General features: G+C 41.1%; 2 protein-coding genes across 2 annotated transcripts; both read right to left on the bottom strand.

The window, feature by feature from the left end:
• Nucleotides 1–941: 941 nt before the first annotated feature.
• LOC145441683 (uncharacterized) lies at nt 942–7,501 on the bottom strand. The gene is made up of 5 exons (XM_080319604.1): nt 6,875–7,501; nt 5,119–5,232; nt 2,238–2,362; nt 2,042–2,179; nt 942–1,967 (listed from the first exon to the last, which is right to left on the bottom strand). The coding sequence occupies exons 1-5, from the start codon at nt 6,992–6,994 to the stop codon at nt 1,394–1,396; spliced, it is 1,071 nt and encodes a 356-aa protein (XP_080175730.1). The 5' UTR covers nt 6,995–7,501; the 3' UTR covers nt 942–1,393.
• A 125-nt stretch (nt 7,502–7,626) lies between these two features.
• Nucleotides 7,627–20,810, bottom strand: LOC145441682 (high affinity choline transporter 1-like). Its single transcript, XM_080319603.1, has 9 exons — nt 20,500–20,810; nt 20,279–20,427; nt 17,116–17,236; nt 15,788–15,936; nt 10,733–10,867; nt 9,503–9,656; nt 9,207–9,433; nt 8,941–9,087; nt 7,627–8,186 (listed from the first exon to the last, which is right to left on the bottom strand). Exons 1-9 carry the CDS (start codon nt 20,666–20,668, stop codon nt 7,872–7,874), a joined length of 1,566 nt encoding a protein of 521 aa, XP_080175729.1. The 5' UTR covers nt 20,669–20,810; the 3' UTR covers nt 7,627–7,871.
• Nucleotides 20,811–25,155: the final 4,345 nt, after the last annotated feature.

Consider the following 25,155-nt stretch of genomic DNA (forward strand, 5'->3'; position numbering starts at 1 on the left):
ATATTGCTATCAATTTATTGTCCTCTCTGATTGAGCTGATTGAGGTGTCTTGGAAAATGAAGGGTCCGTTGGTATGACTCCGTAACATGATGTTATTTTGTCACCTCCTTTCTGCTATATCAAAAAATATAGAATCGGCCAAACGCATAGGCTTCTAAGCTAAAAGACGCACACGATTTCAAATTGGTATTTCTTCACTGGCATATAATTTTCCCTGCGGGATGGTATTTGTCTTGTGAGGTTCACATTGCCAAGACAGAAGCTTTCGACGCCAGTCATGTAGGCGCCTATGGACAATTATAAACCTATATGTATTTTGTATATATAACGAAGTTTTCGGTCAGCATAAGGGCGGTCCTTTTCGGCTAAGGTTTTCTCGCTGCAGATCGTTCTGGCACACTTCTTGGAGCCTAATGTTACATGGCCTAAAACTTGATATATCTTGGTGCATCGTGGCGCGGTAATGGCCAACGCCGATATGCCCATTTCTATAAATCTTGAGTATTTGTTTGGGGGGAGGAGTAGCCTACCACAAAATCAAAATATTTATTTGGCAACTCGAAATCGCGCGGAGCGCAAAAATTTTTTGAAAAAGTTGCATAACTTTTAAAAAAATACTCTATAATTTATGCCAATTCACTAAATAATTTTGGGCACCCTTTGAGCTCGCCCCCCCCCCCCAATCGGAGGGTTTGTGGTGCGACAGTGACGGTCCTGATTCCGAGCTAGGTTCTCTTATCGTGTACCATACTTTTCGGCTCTTTGGGTGTGAATACACACTTTTTTTGCTTACAGTGCTGGACCATCGAAACTTTCGATCAAGCCCAGATTCAGTAAATCCTGCGCTCTGGAAGATAACTTTTGCTTTGCCAGAAATCCTACAGTCGCTTCCGCAAAACAATTCTCAATCCAGTCTCAGCGAAGCGGAACGAAGCTGCAAAATCGGTCGTTGCTATTCCATGTTTACATTCGATAGTAGGACTGTAGATTTGAAACTGAATTAATAAATATGTATTCCATCTTGGTCCGAAAACTTGGTCCACTCCAGTAGGGGGTTTCAGGTGCGAGCCAGTTACGTCGCCGTCGACACAAATCGCTTACGCTCAAAATACCTTTTAGGCCTATATTTTATCTATCCAGTGATTGGGCACCGGGCGTCTTGAAAACGGATGGGCATAACAAGGATAAAATACTTGATTATTCGGTGTTATCTTAGGGCATATAGAGTAGACCGAATTGACTCATAGGGGTCGGCGATAAAAGCATGCGAATTTGGCGGCTCAATTTCGCTAACATCAATGATCATCGTCGGGTTTTCATCAGCTCGTATGTTTGCTTCGTCTGAAATACCTCAAAATCGATTTGATCGCCCCTTTAGCGATGGTGGTGTTAATCATGCCGATTGCCTGCTGGGAATTGGAGTAAGAGTCCGAGTCTTATCCATTCTTCCAATGCGGTCTTGTCGGGTGCTGCTCCGACTGCCAACTCTGAGCTTCATGTTCCTCCGCGATCTTCGGGAGCTCGAGGGATCAGTCAGCCGCTTCTTTTGGAAAGCGCTCGTCTTGTACCGAATCGAACTCTGCTGACCCGGAGTCTTCGACGGGGCAATTATCGGCGAGGACGAATTCGCGGTGCTGAGAACTTTGTGTCGATTTCTTGCGCGCATCTTCGTGATGAGCGTGGTTCTCAGCGAGTCAATTCCGTAAGCGATTAGATGAACGAACGGAATGACCAGAAATATGTTGACGAACAAAAACATAACTGAAGTAACTGCTGGAAGATCGCCGAAATAAAATATGTCGTGACTTGGCTTGCTACCCCCGACCCATCTGTAAACGTGGATCAGGTCGTACATCGCGAATAATCCACACGCGTATGTGAAGTGAAGGAACCGAATTGAGATGCTTACAGTGAACACGTCGATTATCATCAACATCGGGTTGATGAGATAAAACGCAATATCCTCGCTGTGAATATTGATTGGTGTGTGTATAAGCAAAGAATGTGATAATAGTAGGCCTATATTCCAAATTTGTGTCACCTCTTGAAAGCCCCAGTCACCAACATTCCCGATGTGTTGTTCGTCCCTCGCGACATAAAGTATATCAAAGATCCACCGAATGATATAATAACCGCACTGAACGCAAGTTCGTGGAGCATCCAGCAGACTTTGTGGTACCTTTTATGGATAAATAATGTCAACTCAGAACACACGAATTGCTGTTTATTTCACATACCATCTCAGGTCGTCATTGCATAAGCAGTCGTGGTCAAAGTTGAAAGCAGCGCATAGCAATGAGATGATATTGTACAAAATCATCATGAAAAATCCCAAAACGGGATATGACAATAACCAAGAGATCTGAAATTATATATATCAGCGTAAATTCAGTTTAATAACAATTTATGTCAGATCAAAACACATTATAAGATTTCGATACAATGAAAAGATGGAAGGTGTCGCAACGACTATAGGAGTAGTATTTGAAATCAGACACCCACCTGGGCCTGGGCGATGTACACTGAGTGAAAAGTAAACATAAAAGGACAAGCGACAAAATGAGGTGGCATATGACGGAAGTTGCGGTCGCTATATCACGAGGGATGGGCAAACTGGAGCTATAGCGAACAGCATACGGCTCTTTAATGATTGCACCCTATGCGTTTCGCCATTTTGCTAGAGAGGTTTAACCTGATAATAAATTGAAGCATTCTATCGCGAATTGCCAATATTCATTTTGTTTTCGTGTTGTTTCATTACGCGAGACTTGTATAAAATTTAGGGGAAGGTGCGGCACTACGGTTAGAACATCGCAGATGAACTCTCGAATCGAGTTCACATAAGCGTTTGACCCGAAACAATGGTGCCTGGTCATCAATCAATGATCAATCATTATGTTCAACAATTATTTTATTGTTAATTAATCACGACAGTGCAGGTCACAATCGTTTCTGGGCTAGCACTGGTGAATACGGCTCTTCAGTTTGTATTGTAAAGGCTAGCAATAACTGCGGAGTTTTGCCAAGAAAATTTCGTCGAGCGATAATTGCAAGAAAGGAAGGTAGGAACAACAAATAGAACAGTAACTTGAAACGTCATTATTACGAAACGAAACACCGCAACTTTGCCACGAGTTATCCAACGAAAACCAACTTACGGAGTAACTATTCCGATATTCCGAGTAAACCTCATTCGATAGCCTATATTTTCGTAAAAATTCGTATTTTGTTGTGGCTCTTTTAAGGCTGAGCTTTTTGATATGTGTCTCGCGCAAGAAGCAGGCCTGCCCACCCCTGTATCAGACCGTGCACTCTTAAATAAAATAGCGTGTATTATTCACACCGGTGTACCACCCATGATATACGGGTGTGAATATAAACCCGTGGTACGCCAAACCAGAACCTATTCCTCAGACTTATACCACGCTATAAATCAAACACAACATTTTAATACAAATGATGCTTGCACGTAGGTACGTAGGAAGCTATACACGTGGAATCGTAGGATTTACAACCGCTATATACTTCTGAGACAGGTTCTGTTTTCGTGTGTCACCTTTCGGGTGTGGATACACACTCTTTTCGCTAAGAGGTCCAGTAATATCGAGCTGTGACTAATTCAGTAGAGTCTGCTTGTATATCTATTTGAATATGGACAGGACATGCTCGTCGATTGTCGGATTGTCATAGAAATATCGTTTAACGGTTCTGGTCGGGAATATACTTGACAGAACGATGACCTTTCAAGTCGGCCATATGATAGTTGGACGACGAGGGCGCGCGTGTGTTGTAATTATGCGAAGTTGGTCTCGCGAGCTCGATAAAATTGTGATGTAGCCTGTATTTTGACTTTCTACAGATTCCATCCCAATCCCAACTTACACCAAGAGATATATCTCTTTCTCTTCTACATTTGCGGTAAACCGTAGCCATACATAGCCGGACCGTGGCGAGATAGCGTTGTGGTAAAATCCACATCTGCAACTATGGTTGCATTTAAAACAAATATCAATTTAAAACAAACATGTTTAAAACATGTTTTTATTGTTTTTTTAAATTCATGACATCACGAATGTTCAATCGTGACGTCATAGTGGATTGACATTGACAATTGAAAATAAAGGGTAAATATAGCTATTTTGACGAAATATCTTTGCTATTAATGATGAACTGACTATTTTGATGGTTCCAACCATCCCACATCGATATACGCAGGCTATATCGGGTGTTAATTGTCCGTAGGCTCTTACAACATGTTTTTGAAAAGTATTTACAAAATTAGGGCATAATTTTACAACTTGAAAAAAAAAACAATTTTTTAAGACCTTTGTTTACACTGTTTAAAACTTGTTTTAAACAAAGTGTTTTAAAACACCCTTTGTTTTAAATACAACCCTATTTGCAACACCAATGAGTTGCGGGTTCGAGACCGACCGAGTCGACTCCAGAATTCCTATACCTATGTGTTGTGGGTTTATCTAGGCTCCTCCTCGCCATCTCATCCGCGTAAGCGGTATATCTTACAAGAAGCCTAAAGGTTGACCGTGCTACAAGTCGGCTGTTGCGGAATAAAAATAAAGAATATGTAAATGACCATAGTATTCGACAAACATCTTGAATCTGACACAAACAACACAGCCCAACATGCTACAAATTCAAAATCGACGAAGTGAAATCAGTTCCATAGTGTAAAACTTTTAAGTATCTACAAAATTATTTCAACAACCATACTGTCTCTCTCGTCCCTTCTTAAAAGGTGCGAAATGCAAAGTCATCGAATTTTTTTCTGCTCCATACCAGGATGTGCTTATTGGTTAAGGTTTAACAATAGTAATCGCAGATTATCCATAAAATTACTTTGAATGAGGATATTTGAAAAAGTATACAGGTTCATGTCCAAATTGTCCGTACAATATAATATAATAATATAATATTATGGCACGAGAAAGCAAGTTCGTTTCATTTGAAATTTCACCATTTTCAAACAATACAAGATTGCGATAGAATGTAAGACAGGATGGTGTCGCAATGACTTCAGGCAGTGATAGAGTGTGGATATAAATTGTATTATGCGGTGACTTTCTAAAATGCTGTGTGAGACGATCCGATCCGACTTACCAAATCATCTGCGCTGTTGTCCGTTTCAACTGAAAGTTTCCAAATCAAGATAGCCATGCAATACATAGTCGTAAAAATTCGGTAGAGCAAATATAGTTGCTGCAGATGAACCCACTAAAATAAAAACATCTGATTTTTAACGATTGTATTGGCGAATGGCAATGTACTTGTACAGTTGTACACTATACAAGCCTGAACATAATGAGCCAGTACAGGTAAACGTGTATCGTTAGACTGTTTGGCACAACTCATACTCAGTAAAAGAAACGGTTCATTATATATAAATGCTAAACCATGTTGGCGAATAGAGACATCAATCAATAATATAGGGTAAGCGACTATCAAGCGCCAGGACATACCAAAACGTATCAATTTAACGCGATATCGTGAAGTACGCCGAGGAAAATTCAAGGCCCTAAAATAATCTTGGCCCGACGTTACCACCGAAAACCTTCATGCTCGGTAATGTGTTTGGCGCAGAAGTGGCCTGTTCCAATGACTATAAAAGCCCACTTCGGCAATTGCATGCGTGGACGTTGTAAATAGGCCTACACAAGTTTTAAGTATGATATTAGTCGTTGCCTATTGCCCAAGTTTAGTAGCGTTGAGTATGTGAGCAAAACATCGGCAGATGTCTAATTTTAAAGGGTCCTTTAAAAGGTGTGGGTGTTTGATTGATAGACTTTTACAAATCAATCAATAACAAGCGGTTTCGTGTGTGACTCGTTTTCCCGCTTTATTGCAGCGTAATCTTGTAGCGATTTGAATTGACGAATATATTTATAACCTGAACTGAATTGAGACGAGATATTCCTTCCTAATTTGGAAATGTCATTTGTGTATTTACTATCATTCGTAATGAACTTTCCCGATCTGGGTCATCCGTCTACAATACTACTTACTAGAAGTATGACGTAACAGGATTCAACGGGTTCTGGTGCGTGCGTCCCTTCCCTATGCGGACTTAGACTTACTAAATCGTGTTTACTTCATAGCATTGAGTATTGTGAAGGTAGGAAATTTTAGCATCATATTTCTTGTACTGTTCACCGGGCTTGTTTCATAGCATACAATCTTAATAAAAAATCATACGATAAAGATGGTGAATGCGGTCATATATATGTTAGTGCTCATCGAATTGATCGTAGGATTATTAGCAATATCGAGATTTATCAATATATATTCGAGTCCTATACAGCCAATACAGGTTAATATGTATTTTGAGTTCGATAGATGCTGAATGGCAATTCGGATCAAAACAATACCGGATACAACGAAAAAACAATGCCGAATACAGTCGTCTACACGTGATACGTGTGAAAAGTAACACCTTTGATGAAAGACTCTTTTGATTGTTGAGTAGCGCTAAAGTAATTCCTTTGTGGAAGTTTCGTGTTTTATGTGGAATGTTATAACAAGGAAGGCAACGTATTCGCGATAAGTATAAAGTAGCGATGTATAGGAAACAATTCTAAGTCGATTTGCACGCATGTAAATAGGGATTTTCTGATTATTTGGTAATATTTACGCATTCACAACGTGCACTGGATACAGCCCAGTTGTTACAAACTTTTGTAGAGATCGAGAATCAAAATCCGCGAATTTTAGGATACATATGGAAAACATGGCCAGAAAAACAGAGGTGAAATTTTAGGCAACGTAGTGGGTATAAATCGATTTTAACATTCCAATCTTATACTTCATAACATTGGCCGGTGCTTTTTCTTGTTATATAATTCTGACATTTCAAACTCACAGCGGTAGTGGCAAATTTCGTTGGATATGCCTCTTTGAACCATAGCTTCCTCCATACGAATTCTTTTTTCCAGAACCGCTTCAGGCATCCTCGTTTTTCCATTTCCTCGTTCAGATGCATGTTTCTAACTATTTTACGTTCCACATCCCTTTATACAGAAGCACCAACCCAGTATTCCCGCGTCCATGATTGTCGTTTCGAGAAGTGAGAAGGACAAGATACGCATTTACCTTCTTCGCTAAACGAACAGTCTCGTCTTCACGAAATAAAACTCGAATGCTCCTGAATTCTCCTATTCTGTTCCAGTGTTATATGAATGCAACTAACAAGTCAATATTAATCATAAACAACTATTATATCGAGTCTAAATTGTTACGCTAAACCTAGATATTTGTCGAGCACATTCCATATCAAGTGGTCGTAGTTATAATTGTATCTCGGGATTGGTGTTATCTCATGATCATTGATCATGCATAGAGGCATCCCTGCTTATGGCATGACGCCTGATATTTATAACTTTTTGATTTGATTTCAAATCGGCAATCTCTGAAAATGTCTTTTAAATTTCTATTGGGGCCTTCACAATATGCCTTCGGCAACAAAGACCGTCAAATTTAAATCTACTCCGCCCTTGGCCGGCCCGTGGTTGGCGTTTATACACAGCCTAATATTTTAGCCTAATCATCCTTACACCAAAAGTCTTTTATGATAATTAGATATGCGGGCAGACTCATGGGGCACAGAACTTCATAATACTATTCAATAAAGTATTCATATTTGAGATAAACCCGAATATATTCGAGCCGACAGTCTCTTCGCGGTCAATCGTCGGCAGCAACTGTTAGAGACATCAAAAACTTACATATAACAACATTTCATATCATCAATTGTGACATTTCAGACATGAAAATTCAAATAATCAATTTCAAATGATACCGGAATTTAAAAATAGCGCAATAAAAAACAATTACGCTGCAAACTTTATAACGCTTACTGCTCAAAGCAATGAAGACAATTTTGGTGTACTCTTCTTTGAATTATTTTTGCCTCGATTGGCCTTCAGGAAGTCGCGATGACTCGCGATGTAATCATTTTCGAACAACCATCTGACCGCGTACGAAACGGCCACTGTTGTCGTAAAGGTCATAGCCATGGCAATTGTCTTCATCGGGAAATTTCGGCCTCCAAGATAATTGAAAGGGGCGGTTATGCCAAGAAGTGGTTCGCCCCCTCCGATGCGAAGTACAACACCCACGACAATTCCACACACGGTACCGTAGAGATTCGTATCCAGATACATGGCACACAGAAACTGTAAACGAAGTAGGATTAAAGAGGAGTTACCGCGGTTGGCAAATCCGCAGCCAACGGCATGAGAGTGTGTGGGTTCAAGTCCAGGCTCCAGCACTGTGGTTCTTATCGTTACTAACCCGCGGACGCGTACGCTAATCAGTAAGCCTTCGCGGAACCCCACATTTTCGCTGCATCATAAAAACATAGATCTACTACAATACACCCTTAACTATACATTAAATGCAACTATAGATTACTTACTGGTGTACACTGTACAATAAGGAGCTGTGCATCAACAGAACCATTAAAATATAATTTTCACCCAAAACGAAAGTATTATAATGAATATTTATTGCGAATCAGTGTGACTTCTGCCGTGCTCTTCCAGATACCAGTTCAGAAACGCGAGGCTTCACCTTGGATAGCGTAATCGTTATTATTCGGTTGAAAAGCAACAGCGTGTTACCATATGAGCTTGTGAATATAGAATATATAACTGACATTTCAGAAGGTCGGGCTTTCGATTTTGATCCCCGAACACCCCTGTGTACGCCATTGCACACCAAGATGGGTGTATCATCACAAATTATATGCATTAGTTGGGTGTATGTATTACTTAAAGTAGATTTTGATGCTCGATCCTGAACACTGTATTGTCGCACATTATCTTACACTAGGGAACTCCCGCCATCTTACAATAGGGTGTTCAACTAATTTAATGGCAATATTAGGTTTAAGGCCGTTAATATCTAATTTTAATCATGGTAACTCACTTGAGGCCAAGTCAAGACGTATCCCAAGTCGGTGCACAGAATAAATAATATCATAGTCGATTTCACTTTGATGGCAATAGTAGCTGAAGCGACCCCAAACACAATTATTGAACCCTTTATCGCCCATGCCACTTCTTGTTGAGACGCCTGTATTTCAAGAAATAACAAATCAAGAAGTAGAAGGTTATAGCCTCTTGCAACCACACATACGAGGGACTCACTTCTGGTGCGGTCTGCGCTGTGTTAATATAAGACTTTTCTCTCACCTTGGGTCGTAAAATTGCATGATATATATTCCTTCCAAACTCCGAAGCCATCGACAGGCCCGTTGCATCAGCAGACGACATCACAGCAGCAGATACAGCTCCGATGCCCATCACACTTACCATTTGAGGAGTGAGATATCGAATAATTAAAGGAAGGATTTGGATTTCGTTTCCTTGGTCGAGTGGGGAAACTCCGGATCCGTTTTCATAATCAGTTAATGTCCAGTCTGCGTGGATTTTTGTAACATGTGTGTGTACACAACGGAATTATTGCCTTTAACGTATAAAAATCTCACTTGTTGAAGTGGCGAGTCCACCGATCAGAATGGGTGGTATCAAAAATATGATGGACAGTATCCCGCTGCATACGCACACTATTTTGGCATTCCTTGTGTTATTTATCGCAAGTATCCGCTGGAATACCACTTGAAGCGGTATTGAACCCAATAGCTGGAATATATAGATCTAGGCTAAACTCGCCACGACATGATGTGAGTACTAGGGATTGTGTGAACCTCTGGAAGGTTCAGGTTCGTGTGAAAGCGAACCTTTTTGAAAGGTTCTGTGTGAACGCTAACGTGAACCTCATGACGTCACGTGACGTCATATTGCTAGTTCCAACTCTACATTTCAGTGAAGTGATAGACTATATTATTGTACACGATACCTAGCGACGACTATATAGGGCCACAATGCTGAAGTATATAATAACGTTTTAAACGTCGCCAAATGTATCAACTGGGGCAATCAAATGATATAATAATCCCGTAAACTCAATATCTTCCGTCGCTTTGTCAACAATTTCGACGAGGACTTGCAAGGGAATATATAAGCTTACGCCTTAACGGTCTAGGTCAGACCGGACGATGTATTCAGCGTCTGAGTATTGTTACGTTGATATTGAGCCGAGTGTAAAACGGGTTTATATACTTGCTACCGATATTACATATTACCCTATTAACAAGTTATACAGCAGTAGCCAAGCCAACACCCCAATCGCACGGATTTGGTTTTTATGATACAATAAAAATAAAATATTAAGATTGATCCAGTATACCCCTGCTAGATTATTTACATGAGACAACGATATCAATTTTTCATTGATTGGTTGAATAAGCATCATTTGCTGACTACCTGCATGCAGTGTATTTCGCTCTCGATGGTGTGTCATTGCGGACTCAATTTCACAGCAGAGAGTCACTAAATATTCACAAACGGAAAGCTGGATATTTCAAGCAAACTTTTGTAACAAAGCAAGTAAAATTTTTGAGATTGTCAAGGTGCACGCTCGTTCAGTGATGTTTTTTTTATGCTGCCAGCGCCATACATAGAGTGGCCCGCAGTTGACATGCAATAAATTTCAACCAAAGATATTACAATGGAGTGAAAATTGTAATATATGAAAGAGGTTTACCGTGCAGAACGTGAACCTCTAGATTGTGGAGGTTCACACACAGAATGCGAACGTGAACCTCGCGTTCACACCATCCCTAGTGCGTACATTGCACTGTACAATACATACTCACAGTCGCAAAAATAATGTCGATGTATCGACCAATGTCATCCTGATCCAATCTCCCAGCCCAGCTGTTTTCGCGGAAAAACGTATCGCCGATACTTCCAGTAGCCTCGTGAGTAAATACGAAAGGTATCGAAATTACCTGAAATGCAACGTAGTCTTTAGCTCGCAATACCGGATATACCGCATCAGTTACGTCATTTTTAAAGAGCTTCTTGGAGGTACCTAACTTCGATATACCGTTGAATATTATATTCGTATTGAAATGAACCAAAATATTTTCGGCTGACACTCGTCAGGGGTAATCGTCAGCAACTAGTAGAGAATTGGAAAGAACACTGCAGTGACGTGCGGTGAGGTTCCTGGCTGGTGAGGCACGGATCCCCCCCCCCACACACACACACAAACACAAACACGCACGCACGTCAAATACCTTATAAAGAGTCCCAAAATGTGAATAACAACGGCAGCGGGTATAGAGAGCATTTTCTTTGCACTCTGATAGCCGTTGCAATTCCACATTATACAATACATGTAGGACTGGTCGCTATAGTGCTAAATTGGTAAGTTTAAACGGATAATAACTACTATCTCTTCAAGTACCGGTATAAATTATTCGAAGCACATGAAAATAGCATCCTCATTTACAAATGTTTTTTCAGTAAAAAACACTAGATTTGCCGAATTTCGGAAAAAATACATTAGGACACAGGGTCAAGTCAAAATACACTAGATCTAGTGTAAAAACACTAGGAGTGGCACCACTGACCACAAACAACGACAACACAGGCTATGTAAGTATAGCTATCACATACCACAATTAAGGTTTATAGGTTTTGCAGCTGAACACAGCATAAAGGCCACAGACAACGACAATGCAGCCTATGCCAGGGTTGGCATACGTCCGGAATTTCCCGGACATGTCCGGAATTTCACTGTTCAAACTAGCGTCCGGGAGGAATTTCTAAAATATGCCAAATGTCCGGAATTGACGTAGGCTCATAATTTTTTCGTAAATCAGCATAAAAACAATATTTTTTGGGAATGTTTATGCTGATGCATGATATTTTTCTTCGCGCCGCGCGCGATTTGCTGTCACATTTATTGATTTCAATATGGAGACTACCACTATAAAAATTAAACATGGAACGGCAACGACCGATTTTGCAGTTTCGTTCCGCTTCGCTGAGGCTGGAGTGGAGAATTGTTTTGCGTAAGCGACTGTAGGATTTCTGGCAATCATTGTACCACCCTCGCGAAAACTGCAATAAAATATAAATAAAAACAACCTTCATTTACTGCAATAAGCCTAATTGTAATCGCAATTATAGGAGAACGGTATTCCTAGAGATCGTTAAGGCCGTTTAAATGCTTTATTCAAAGATAGTGGTTCCAAACGGGGGGGGGGGGGGGGGTCGTTTGTCTTTATTCTGGGGTTTGCTAATATGTTGAACGTAATCAGCTTCCAAAATAGCCCATGAGTAAGTCTGGGCAAAGGTGCTGACTTCTTTTGGTAGCCAGCTCGTCAAATTTTTATCTGGGCCACGGAACATTTTCAAATTGGAGATGGAGTCGTGACCATCAAAGGTTGGAAACCACTGGATGTGGGGCATTTATAAATTTTCGAGGTGCGCACCGGCATAAGAATGATTAATCTTATCGGTAGGACATGAACATGGCTTAACGATGTGCAATTACGCTCCCTGAATTTTCGAACTCATCAACCTCCACCAGCTTTACACCGCTAACTCTGATCATGTGACCGGAGGGTAGTAGTATTTTAATGGTAATATATGGAACAACCAATATTATTGACAGAATTCATTCAAATAATTTAACGACCAGATGCATATAGAAACCAGATTCATATAGCAAGCACCCCCTACCCTATAGTGTGGGCTCAAAATCATTATTTATTTGGGCGGGTAGGGGCTGAAAACATGTGCTTTCGGTTCCGGTTGCACAGCACACAGCCACATAGCTCCTGAACCGGATCGTGACCACCTCTGGTCTAGGAGCAAAGCTTTGCTGGTGTGACGTCATAACTCATTTTGAAATCCACTAGTGGGCGCTAAAGAGTGTCCGGAATTTGGGTTGCAGAAATATGGTAACCCTAGCTATGCAAGTAGCTATCACATTCCACAATTTAACGGAAAATACATAACAGCTACATAAGTAAGGGAACGTATTTGCTTCGCATTACGTATTGGCCGTCGCTACTATAATTATAATTCCTACAAGACAGTCAAGACTGTTTTATTCCGAAATCGATAGCGCGTTTCACTGTGCTGCGATTGTCCAATTGTTAGCGAATAGTGCAGGGTTTCTCAGCCCTTTCTTGGCCGTGGCCCATTTTCCGGTTTAAAAATGTGCTGTGGCCCACCTGATATCTTAGAGTCATAATCCTGTTTAATGCGTGGTCATCGACAGCACCGATATGCCTATTTCTCTAAAATATTCGCATTTTTATGTAACTGATGATATTTAAATCTCGATCTCCCGGGATATGAAATCGCTCGAAGCGCGAAAAAAAATTCAAGTTGAATAAATATCCCCCAACAAACGACCAACGAAATAATCTTGGGTCCCTTCGAGTTCCCCCAATTGGGGGTGTGGGTGAGGCAGTTACGGCCCTGGTAGATCATAAGCTAAAACTCCTAAGTAGATTATTTTCGTCCGCTGCTCCATTCGCGTCGCGAAACACAATTATCAGATCCCCGCAATGTGTGATTGGGACTTTAATGATACTATTGTGGGGAATATTATAATCATTCTGGGTAAGCATCGAACAATTCATTGGTGAATGGGGTACTACAGAGAAGTGAAGAAAGATTTTTCAATATGCACGATGTAGGCCTACTTTGTACGTCTTGTACCAAAACAACCGAAGTTGCGATGTCAGAATATTCAATCCGATGATACAATTAATTCCTGTGACTCCTTAATCATGTACCATGATTTTCAGGCCGGACATTTTAAACCGACTTCAAAGATTAATGTGCTCCGATAAATCCTCAATCCATTAAGATTCGTTGCGGTGGTGCAGTATACCTCCGCCAGAAGTTGCTAATAATTTGCAATTATGGCTACTTTTAGCTTACAACAGTGGTGGCCCTACGAACGGGGGGCCCTGGGCGAGACTTACCGGGGGGCCCCTATAAGTATCTATCTGTAACTTCTGGGGGGCTCCACCCCCCAGATCCCCCTTCCGCATCGGTTATTATTATCTATCTTTCACCACCGCAAGGGTTTGCCCAAGTGCTGGATTCGGCCATGTCTATTTTGCATGTGTGCAAGGATAGACTACATCAAAACTAAGTAATTCTACCGCATGCAGAGACATGATGATTATCGGGATACGGGACTTTTCGAACAAATGCAGTGATTTGATGATGATTGACACATCTGTACAGAATCATATTCTTGCTTGGTGCACGGATTTCCATGTTTATTCGTCATTCTCCTTGAAAAAAGCGCAAAATCCAAATAGGGGCCCCCCCCCTTCGACCAGGGGGGGGGGCCTGGGCGACCGCCCACCTCACCCACCCCAAAAGCCACCACTGGCTTACAATAATACGGCCTGCCGAAGTACAGTAAATCTGTACATCAATTTCACTTCATTGCGAGTTCATTGGATGTCCCTTTCAACGGCATACGACATATGACCCTGCCGGACTACTTTGTTACTTCAGCATTATCTTCCAGTTATTGTAGGCTTGAAATTATTTTAGTTGCTGTTAGCCGTAGGTTGTCATAGCCAGTAGAAAAGCCACCGTTTCTCCCTAACGTTTTCACATTGTACATGCTGACTTCATACGTGCCACTACGTCTAATCAGAGTCGGATGAAAACCTTTATGTAGCCTACGTATAATTAGATAATACGAATATATTTTTAGCGAATAACATAAGAAATATAACTAAACTTACATTAATTCTGAAATTTTCTAAATAGCTCTGTGGCCCACCTCAAAATGCTCTGTGGCTCACCCTTTGAGAACCCCTATGGAATAGTGCATGAGGCAGATTCGTTAGTGCCTCACCTGGCTATTGTTTCTATGCGATGGCATTGTCTGGAATAAAGCCGAATGTCACCTTCCTTGGCGATTTTGAGGGGGTTCTGGTGCTCTGACACTGTTAATATTTGGATTTTCGGAATCAGTGTGACAATACCATTTGATTGATGCCAGTTGTTATGAATTCCGAGCTATTTATGGTGAATTGCATTGTCGCAGGTGAGGCACGACCCACCCGTGCCTCACCTGTGCCTCAACTCTCCTTTCGCGCTGTATTTTTGAATAATAATGAGGCAAATTGATGACGTTGTGTGAAAAAATGTTCACATTTAGTTATTTATGAACATCGATGTAAAATATCAATAATCATCGACTCGTGAAGGGTTTTCACAATTTTCACATACTCACCCTGACGACAGGTGAGGCACTGCCTCACCTGCCTCATTGGACCGCACGTCACTGGTCCCGCTTCTAGGCTTTTTTAAGACACCGCTTACGCAGATGAGGTGGTGAGGAGGAGCCCAGATAAACCTCCAACACCTAGGTATAAGAATTCTGAAGTCGGCCTCGGTCGGACTCGAATCCGCAACCCATTAGCGTTGCAGCCGCGGATTACACCGCTGCGCTATCTCGCCACTGAATTGAATACCTCAACTTTATAGTAGGCTACGACTGAGCCGATTTCCGATCTAGCCATTACACCGAAAATTGGAGATTTTGGTCAAAATAACCCCCGGGATTATCTCCAAAACAAGAGCCAATTTGAATAAAACTAAGATCATATTCGGAATCAGTGTTCTTCAGAACCCCCAAAACCACTCTTACTTTGTCTGCCTAAAAATATGTGTTGATTGTGGCAATGATATATGTGTTCAGTACGCATGATTGCCAATACAGGTATATAGCACCACATTAGGCACGAACTTCGGCTTCATCATCATCTCAACAGTAGGGCAGTTAGAAGAGTATCGAATAATAAGCACGGGTTCGTCAACCTCAACGTGGTATTCAGATATACGGGGACTAGATTAAAAGTTTAGTAGATTACCAGCCCGAGTATCATAAGTAAAAGTTGGATGACATCGGTATACGCCACAGAGTATATTCCTCCTAGCAGTGTGTACATTGTCGTCACAGCAGCTGATGATATGATCGATGCTTCTCGAGACAATCCCGCCACCACTTCTATCGTCGAACCTATGTTGTACGTATACAAGCTTTAGCTACATGCGTTGGTTTATTTCTCAGCTATAGTTATGGCGTAGCCAAATATATAGGAGACTGTAAATGAGGCACGGAGTCTAGCAAATGCAAATCAATTCGTTGGCTCCAAGTGCCTTCAGCAGCATCTGCATATCTGTCGTCGTTGGTGCTGATTGACTGGTGAAAAGTTGCATGTTCATCAACTGGTTTTGAATTAATCAATATCCCGCACCAGTGGTTCCCAACCTTTTTCGACCCATCGACCCCTTTTCAAGGTCAACACCGATCATCGCCCCCCAAATTTTGTGTACCGAAAATTGGGCATACAAACTGTTATCACCGGCGGGTTGACTAAAAAAAAGGTCAAATTAATTTTCGGCTCGATGTCCAATTTGACACACTTTTGTACCTAAAAAAGGTCAGGCGTTTTGACGCGTCATCGCCCCCCTATCGCCGCCTTCGCTATTTTCGCCCCCGTCGCCCCCTTCGTCCATTTTCGCCCCCTGGGGGGTGATATCGCCCACGTTGGGAACCACTGTTTTAGGGTATTCATGTAGTTTGTAACAATCTTCGCTGTATATTCTCTAGCTATATGCTGATACGTATGTCAATTATCTATTGTTCACACGAGCCCAGCTAACTGTTTTTGTTTACGTCTTTTAACGTGTCATTGTAAAATTTCGTTACGTGTTTCGCTGTAATTCCATAGTGCATAAAGTGTTCCGTAGCACTACAAAGGTCGATATCCCGTATGTCGATTTATGAGCATGAGCACACAGTATTTTAGGCTTAATACAATGAATCACCGCAATTACCTAATCGAATAAAAGCTGCGCTGCCCCCTCAATTGGCGATAAGTTATAAAGCTGCGCCTATTCACTCTAAACCAGGGCTCCTCTAACTGTGGGTTTTGCGACCCCATACGGTACCACGTAGAAAAGTGTGGGGTCGTGAAACATTTGTTTCTGTTATCTGTTGCATATGGCTACGGACGGTCAATATACATTATACAAGTACGTTGTGAAAGGTCTTCTATAGCGATACGTGATTGCTGGATTATTTCGCATCGCTTCGCCTCCCTTTCGGAACTACTAAGAATCGCAATTCTCGATAAGGTTGTCAATATAAACATGACGAAACGTTATCCACAAATTGAAATTAGCTAAAGCATACCTAATGCGTTGAGCACCGAGCCTAAGAAGACCAGTCCTCCGAATATGTGAATGCAAAAGTAGAATACGGTAAAATGTTTTCCCAATGACTTTTTGAAGGCATCCAACACGGTCAGGTAATTCTGCAACAATATAACAGTATATATACTGACTAATTAGCTATGTAAGTAAATAAGTGATAGATTATTATCAGGACCGAAAACAGCACTTCGTCAGCCCCCCCCCCAAAAAAAAAAGAACGCTGACTTTTGGCCCCGTGTGATAAACCGATATTGTGGGGGGCTTCGCCCCAAGACACCTCATCAGGTTTTTCTTTTTGTCGCGACTGATCAGCGAGAGTTATGTCATTTAGTCAGCTTATTTCGCCGAAGCGCGAAAATTTTCAATAATTCATGATGGAATCTGTCAATATGATTGGGAATTGCATAATGCATACAAATGCAATTATCCTCTCTGCTTACGTAATCAGATTTACTGGTAGAAGTGAGTGAGGTGTCTTGGAAACTGTAGGGACCGTATATTACAGTGGTTCTGAACCTTGCCTCCAGCGCCCCCCAAGGGGCGCTGGCGATTTTGAAGGGGGCAGAAACGCTCAGGGGGCAAAATGGGGGGCGCTGGGCTCAGGGGGGCGGTATGGGGGGCGCTGGAGAAAAATGGCTTATCGCAGTAGATGATGTGGTGGTAGGACATATCCTTAATGAGTATTCAGAGCAATTAACACCGAAAACTTTGTTAAATATAGCCTGCAAATGAAATATAGGTTTAATTGTCCATGGGCGCCTAAATGACTGGCACCGAGTGTTCCTGTCTTGGCAATCTGAACCGACGAAGAGGAATTCCATCAGGCGGGGAAAATTATATGCCAGTGAAGAAATACCAATTTGAAATCGTGTGCGTCTTTTAGTTTAGTATGATTGGGCGACAGGGATGGCCCATCTAAAACTAGATATTCCTGTTGGGCGATATCCCTGTTGGGCGATTCTATATTTTGTGATATAGCAGACAGGAGGTCACGAAATAACATCATGCAACGAAGTCATACCAACGGATATGTTAAATTATTAGTTACTGGCCCTGCAGTTTCGAGGACACCTCACAATGTTCGCTCTACGTTTTGATGAGTCTGCGCACACTCAACAACTCACTGCGCACACTCAACAACTCAATGCGCATACCCTTGAACAACAGTGCGTAACGACTAAAAAAAGGTCATAACTTCGGATTTGTTTTGCGCAACGTAGATTTTCTGTGCGCAGAGACCGTGTCAGCACTGCGCACGTGCGCAGCTTAGAGGGAACATTGCACCTCACTCAGCTCTACCGGTAAATCTGGTAGCGTGAGCAGAGAGGACAAGGAATTGATAGCAAAATATACGCAATTCCCGATCTTACTGACCGATTTTATCATGAATTATCGAAAGTTTTTGCGCTTCGCACTGGCTCGCTAAACAGTACAGCTGATTTCGTGGCAAAAGCGAACAAAGTGATGGGGGCGGTCGGTTTATCACCCTATATGGGAGCCCAAGATCCAAGTTTTTTCGGCGGGCCTGACGAAGTGCCGTTTCGTTCCTGCCAACGGGTATACGCCCGAAGATGTATAATTCTTATTGAGGGGTCCTACCTTTTCAATCACACATCACTGAGCTCTACCGGTAAATCTGTTTACGTGAGAAGAGAGAGCATGAAAATTGATATCAATATACATGCAATTCCCAATTATATTGACCAATTCAATCATTAAGTATTGAAACTTTTCGCGCTTCACGCGTCTAGATGAGAATAGCTGGCTCAGCAGTGGACAGTGGACACCCAATGTAGATGACTAGTAGGCTATCAGCAAATAGCGGATAGCAGAATGGGGGTCTGGGGGCGAAGCCTGCCGTAAGATTGGTTTATCACCCGATGGGGGCCCAAGACCAACGTTTTGAATAAGTTCAATTATTAATTACGTGCCCTTTATTTTCCCATACAACAGCTCACTCAGCGCTACTGGTAAATCTGATTCCGTGGGCTGAGAGGATAAAAAATTTATAGCGGCTTATATATGTAACTACCACCTATTCATTCATGCATTATAGAAAATTTTGGTACCTAGGGCGACCAGGCCACACACACTTTGCCGACCATCGAAATCACGCTACGGGTTTCTTGTGGGCTAAGCCCTCAGAAGTTGGGTTTATCGCGCTATGGGTGCGTAAGGCAATCGTTTTAGGGGATTGGCGAAGTGCTGTTACGGCCCTCCCTCTTACTCATTGTCTTTATTACATTCCTTACAATATGAGGTTGGGGGGCGCTGGAGCACAATAATTTTTGAAAGGGGGCGCTGGAGGAAAAAAGGTTAAGAACCACTGGTATATTACAATTAAACATCTTCGGGCGGGCGAACCCGTTGGTATAATGACTTCGCTACATTATGTTATTTCGTGACCCCCTGTCTGCCATGTTAAAAGATATTGAAATCGCCCAAACATACTAAACTATAAAAGACGCACACGACTTCAAATTGGTGCTTCTTCATTGGCAAATAATTTTTCCCTGTGGGATGGCATTTGTCTTGTGGGGTTCAGATTGCCAGGACAAGAACATTCGACGCCAGCCATTTAGGCGCCTATGGACAATTAAACATAGATGTATATTGTATATATATCTAAGTTTTCGGTCAGCATAAGGGTAGTCCTTTTCAGTCAAAGTTTTCTCGCTGCCGATCCTTCTGGTACATTTTGGAGTAGCATGTTACATGGCCAAATATTGCATATGTCTTGGTGCGTCGGGGCGCGGTAATGATCGGTGCCGATATGCTTATTTCTATAAATCAAGCGTATTTTTTCTTGGTGGAAAAGTACCCAATCATGAAGATATTTGGCAACTTTGTATCGCGCCAGGTGCGAAATAATTTTGAAAAAGTTGCATATATTTCCAAAAAAAATAATGTAATTTATGATGATTCACGAAATAATCCCCCCCCCCCACACCACCCGTCCAATTAGGGGTTTGAGGTGAGGCAGTTACGGCCCTGATTATTTCCTTGGAGTTCACACAATATGATTCCGAATCGACCAATTTCTTCAATATTTCAATCCTGATTATAGACCTGGTCATTGGTCATATCAACTGGTGGTGTAAACACCAAAATTTACTAAAAACCACTCATGCGTGGTACAATACCTTGCTTCTCATTTTTTCAGCGAAAAGAAATCCTGAAATCGTCAAACTGAACCCATAGCAAACAGGTGCAATACACCAAATGAGACCCAGCGACGGGGAGTAGACTGTTTCGGCCACACCGTTGATTGATCCTCCTCCAACCCATGATGCTGATAAAATATTATTTTGATACTTACACATCAATGTCACTCGTCACCTCACAAACCGTCAACGTAATTCACCAGTCATTGTACTAATCCCTAACCACAGACCGATATCTTTAGCCCCTACAATCATTAACTCTGCAGGCTTATCTGCTTTTCGATTTTCCGTGAATTTCGCAGCCAATATCCCAACCAGTGCAATGACCAAGTAAAAAAATACTATTGATATTAGTAGGATGACGTCCATAACGCTAATCTGTTAGTAACTTGGAGCATATGAAATCATTTTTGCTTGATTCAAAAAGGTAGCGTTGTAGCATTTAAGTATATAGCTGTTGTGTGCTGCATATGCACTGAAATTTAACAAAAACTGCTGAGCATTGTATTTGAAAACCTCAACTTTCTATGAAAAGTAGTAACAAATTTGGATATTATAAATGAATGCGAATGGAATGAGCTATTACCAAATATGACGAGTATAGCTTGATTGACTTCGTGCACCCATCGCAGTGAATATGACACATATTACCAATTCAATTATTCCAGAACGGCCATCAACGCAACTTCATAGGAAATATATTCGATAAAAATGCAAATAATAGTAGTAGTAGCAGCCTAGATTAGGTTCACTGAGGCGCCCAAAATCACGGAACAATTCAGAATATATGTTTGGACCAAGCAAGCATCCTAAAACAGGGATGTCAAACCCAAATTGCCACGCGGGCCAGATTCAAACTTGAGTTCGCTTGCGGGCCGGACCTGTCAAATGATTCCATAACGTCACTTCATATCCTTGTTCTTCACTTGTTTTGGGTAATATTATATTACCTTTATTTACGAACAGTGGAATTGGCAAAATACGATGATTGACAGTCATACATACTGATAAAACAGTGGCGTTGACCGACTGATTTCAATCGTAATCTGGCGTTAGACCTGTTCATGAGTTTTGAGAAATACAAGAGATTTAACTCTAAATCGGACATTGTAATTGGCCCATTATCGTGAATCTAATTGATCTGGAGGTCGGGGACCTTTTGAGTCGGAAGTGACACAGCTGTGTGCGAGCTCGAATATCTGAATTACATTTGTGCAGAGCTGGTCAGTAACAAAGTACTTCTACTTTTTGGAAGTACTCAAATAGTTTTCCTCTACTTCTGGTACTTACTCAAGTAGATCTGATTTTCTCTACTTCTACTTCTACTTCGTAATATTTTGTGATCTAATTACTTACTTTTCGCAATTTTGGGTTTGTCAAGTAGAAGTAGTTTAATCCCCCAATACGAAATATAGCCAGAGGAATTTTAGGGCTGTTTTCACGGAGTATCGACATTTAATATTCATAAAAATCAAGTAAAGCCCAGAAATTTTGTTGCGCTTCGCGCACAGTAGTTATGGAGTGACAAATATGCTTTCACGAAAGTATCAGTGAATATAATTTAGGTACCGGATTGCTTATGGTTCCGCTCACATCGCATTGTCACCCATATCAAATATTTCATCACAATAAACTTGGACAAAAGACATGAAATACATTTTCCGCTTTTTAGAAGTGGTAATGGTATTTCACTTTCAATTCCAAGTTTGATACTCGGAGTATCATACTTTGGGTTCTAATTACTTTCAGATCTTTTGTCTGCAGACCATACATGTTGAATCATAAAAGCAAGTGTAGTAATGCCTTTATTAAGACTGTTTTCAAAACTACTTACTTACTTGAGTAGATTTAAAGTCAGTCAATTCTACTTCTACTTCAAGTAGTTTTAGGTGTCTTATGGAGGAAGTGCTTCTAATCGTACTTGAGTAGATTTTTTCGTCGCTACTTCTACTTCTACTTGAGTAGCTTTCTTGACTACTTTGACCACCTCTGCATTTATGTGTATAACTATTATATTCTCCATGTAATCCGCATATAACGGCTCCACATTGACGTTTTCGCCACTGTGAAAATAAACTATTTTTTTTCTCCATTCTTCCAGAAAACTCTGAACTCGGCGTGAATCCGTCTTGCCTTCTCGAAATTGGGTGTGTAATATCACCGACTTGTTCCTATTAAATGCAGTGCAACCATAACACCGCAGTCGGGTGTTGAAAATGTGACATATGAACAAATTTGACATGCTCGAAATTATTGATTAATTTAAAATGTCTATGTTCTAATCTATGTATTGCGCATGACTCGAACCAATTCATTGTAATTTCGAAGAATAGTAAAGTAACCACGCAATTGGGATTTCGTCTATTGGTATTGGCACTTGAAAATGCGACCAGAAACTGCTAAAAGTGAGGAAAATGAGTATATTATAAATGCGAACCATTCGATATCATCGAGCAGAGTTTTAAAAAGTGGATACAACAAGACTCTTACTGGAAACTGAGTAGTCAACACATAATGACTTGGACTCGGACTCGAGTATTTTTCGTCTGCTTCTGGTACTTACTCAAGTAGATCTGATTTTCTCTACTTCTACTTCTACTTCGTAATATTTTGTGATCTACTTACTTACTTTTCGCTAGTTTCAGTTTGTCAAGTAGAAGTAGTTTAATCCCCTAATACCAAAGATAGCCTGAGGAATTTCGAGGCTGTTTTCACAGAGTACCAACATTTAATATTCATAAAAGTCAAGTAAAGCCCAGAAATTTAGTTGCGCTTTGCGCACAATAGTTATGGAGTGACAAATATGTTTTTACGAAAGTATCAGTGAATATAATTTAAGTGCCTGATTGCTTGGTTCCGCTCACACCGCATTGTCGCCCATATCAAATATTTCATCATAGTATAACGTTTGAATCAACCGTTTTGCAATCTAGCAATTACCCATTATTTCGTAATCAAGCAGCCCATGACGTGCCCTGCTAATCTGGAAAGTCCGGCTTCCGGGGTCATCTAGTAAACATTTTCATATTAATACTATAATTTACCTCTCATGATGCGAAAGAATGGTTATTCTGTCGAAAATTGATACCTCCTGGGATGCATCAATGCGAATCAAGCTCTCTGAAAATTACGCATAGCTCAATTTGCAGCTTTTGACAAGCCATTCGAACGAATTAAGACTGTTTTCAAAACTACTTACTTACTTGAGTAGATTTAAAGTCGGTCAATTCTACTTTCACTTAGAGTAGTTTTAGTTGGCTTATGGAGAAGTACTTATACTCTTACTTGAGTAGATTTTTTCGTCGCTACTTCTACTTCTACTTGAGTAGCTTTCTTGACTACTTTGACCACCTCTGGCACAATACCATATGACTCGGACTCGAGCCTCTTCTCGCTGACTTAGGCTCGGACTTGATTCGGTGGTGAATTGAGAACGACTCGACTCGAGTCAAAACTATAAAAGTGAGATTGACTTGTGACTCGGAGCTGTGTGACTTGGTTACAGTCCTGCCATATCCTTTACAGAGGCTATATGCTGCTACTGTGCAGAAATACTACAGCTGTCAATACCAAGGAAGAGAGAGTCATCGACAGTCGACACGTCATAAATGTGATCCGACATGGCCAACTAAAACATCGCCTTGGATTCGGTCATCTTCAAACTCGCGTTATGATTACTTGATGTCTAGAATATCTGATTCCACAGACTACTCCAAGTCGCTTTGACACCTTCCGAGGCTACTCCAAGTTGTTTCGATACCTTACTATCTTTTCATTGTATCGCAGTCTTGTGATGTTTTGAAATGATGAAAATATTATTAAAACTAATTGATTGATTGATTGATATTTTCATTATATCGTATTTTTGTGGTGTATTGAACTGATAAAATTGCTAATAAAACCAATGATGATAAAAATTGCTAATAAACTTACACAAAAACGCTACTCCGCCGACAGCCTGCGATTGATTCCAGACAAACTAGATGAAGCCCCGTCTTCTGGTGATATGATGATATGAATTGATAAACGTGTTAAAAAATCATCCGATCTCTTGATTTTGGCCATTGTGGGATGCGTTGGAAGGAATATGGCGAACCCGCCACGCGGTGTTGTACTTTACGAGAGAGAGAGAAATGGTATTCTTTTTCGCCTGCACCATCGAGATGCTTTGACGACGGAGTTGCGATACGGCCCCGTGAGGTCATCTAGTCTGCGCCCCCGCGTTTTTTCTCCTCCATGCGTGATTGGATAGCTGCGGATACCAATCTTTAAGTCTTTGGTATGACCCGGCCGGGGATCGACCCACGACCTACCGCTCGAGAAGCCGGACGCATAACCATTACACTATCTCGCTCTAATAAGCGATGATCTTGGACTAAAGAAGTTTGTAGAATGTAGATAGTACGACCAATATCTAGCTATATGATTTGATTACATAATTTTCCGGTGTTGTGAAATATCCTTGAATCGAACTTTTCTGTAAACTGAAAGTGAAACTGAAAGTCTATGCATTCCGCCTTTTTGTCAGAGAGAAATGTTTCTAAACGTCCGTATTGATGTTTGCTATGGTTGAGTTCCTTCGGTGTTTGGAAAGTGCTGTAATGTGATTTGTGAAAACAACAACGGTCACCGTCCTGTAGTGGGCGTATCTCTGGACTAGGGTTGTACAATTTTGGCGCTTTTGAGAGGTGTCTGACTTTTGGTTTGCCTCAAATATAACGTATAACTCGTTATTTTACGCTAACATGTCTTAGGACGTTCGCATACTGCTCTACGTATTATTATTGTTGTATTTTCCTATTTCTATTCTTGCAATACTCGTGTGCTCGAACTCAGCGATAAAATTGAGATTGACC

This window comes from Botryllus schlosseri, chromosome 6, assembly GCF_051294905.1.
Source record: "Botryllus schlosseri isolate E-star chromosome 6, Bs_hap1, whole genome shotgun sequence".
Classification (NCBI taxonomy): domain Eukaryota; kingdom Metazoa; phylum Chordata; class Ascidiacea; order Stolidobranchia; family Styelidae; genus Botryllus; species Botryllus schlosseri.

Bases quoted from the DNA above. Each gene is read 5' to 3' on its own strand.
- LOC145441682 (XM_080319603.1), bottom strand. From the start codon at position 20,668: ATGGACGTCATCCTACTAATATCAATAGTATTTTTTTACTTGGTCATT. The intron at 20,428-20,499 runs GTGAATTACGTT...ATATTTTATCAG, and splicing joins AGGGATTAGTACAATGACTG to CATCATGGGTTGGAGGAGGA. The intron at 15,937-17,115 runs GTATGCTTTAGC...CGTACAACATAG, and splicing joins CTCGGTGCTCAACGCATTAG to GTTCGACGATAGAAGTGGTG.
- LOC145441683 (XM_080319604.1), bottom strand. From the start codon at position 6,994: ATGCATCTGAACGAGGAAATGGAAAAACGAGGATGCCTGAAGCGGTTC. The intron at 5,233-6,874 runs GTGAGTTTGAAA...TTTTTATTTTAG, and splicing joins CGAAATTTGCCACTACCGCT to TGGGTTCATCTGCAGCAACT. The intron at 2,180-2,237 runs GTATGTGAAATA...TATCCATAAAAG, and splicing joins TGCAATGACGACCTGAGATG to GTACCACAAAGTCTGCTGGA.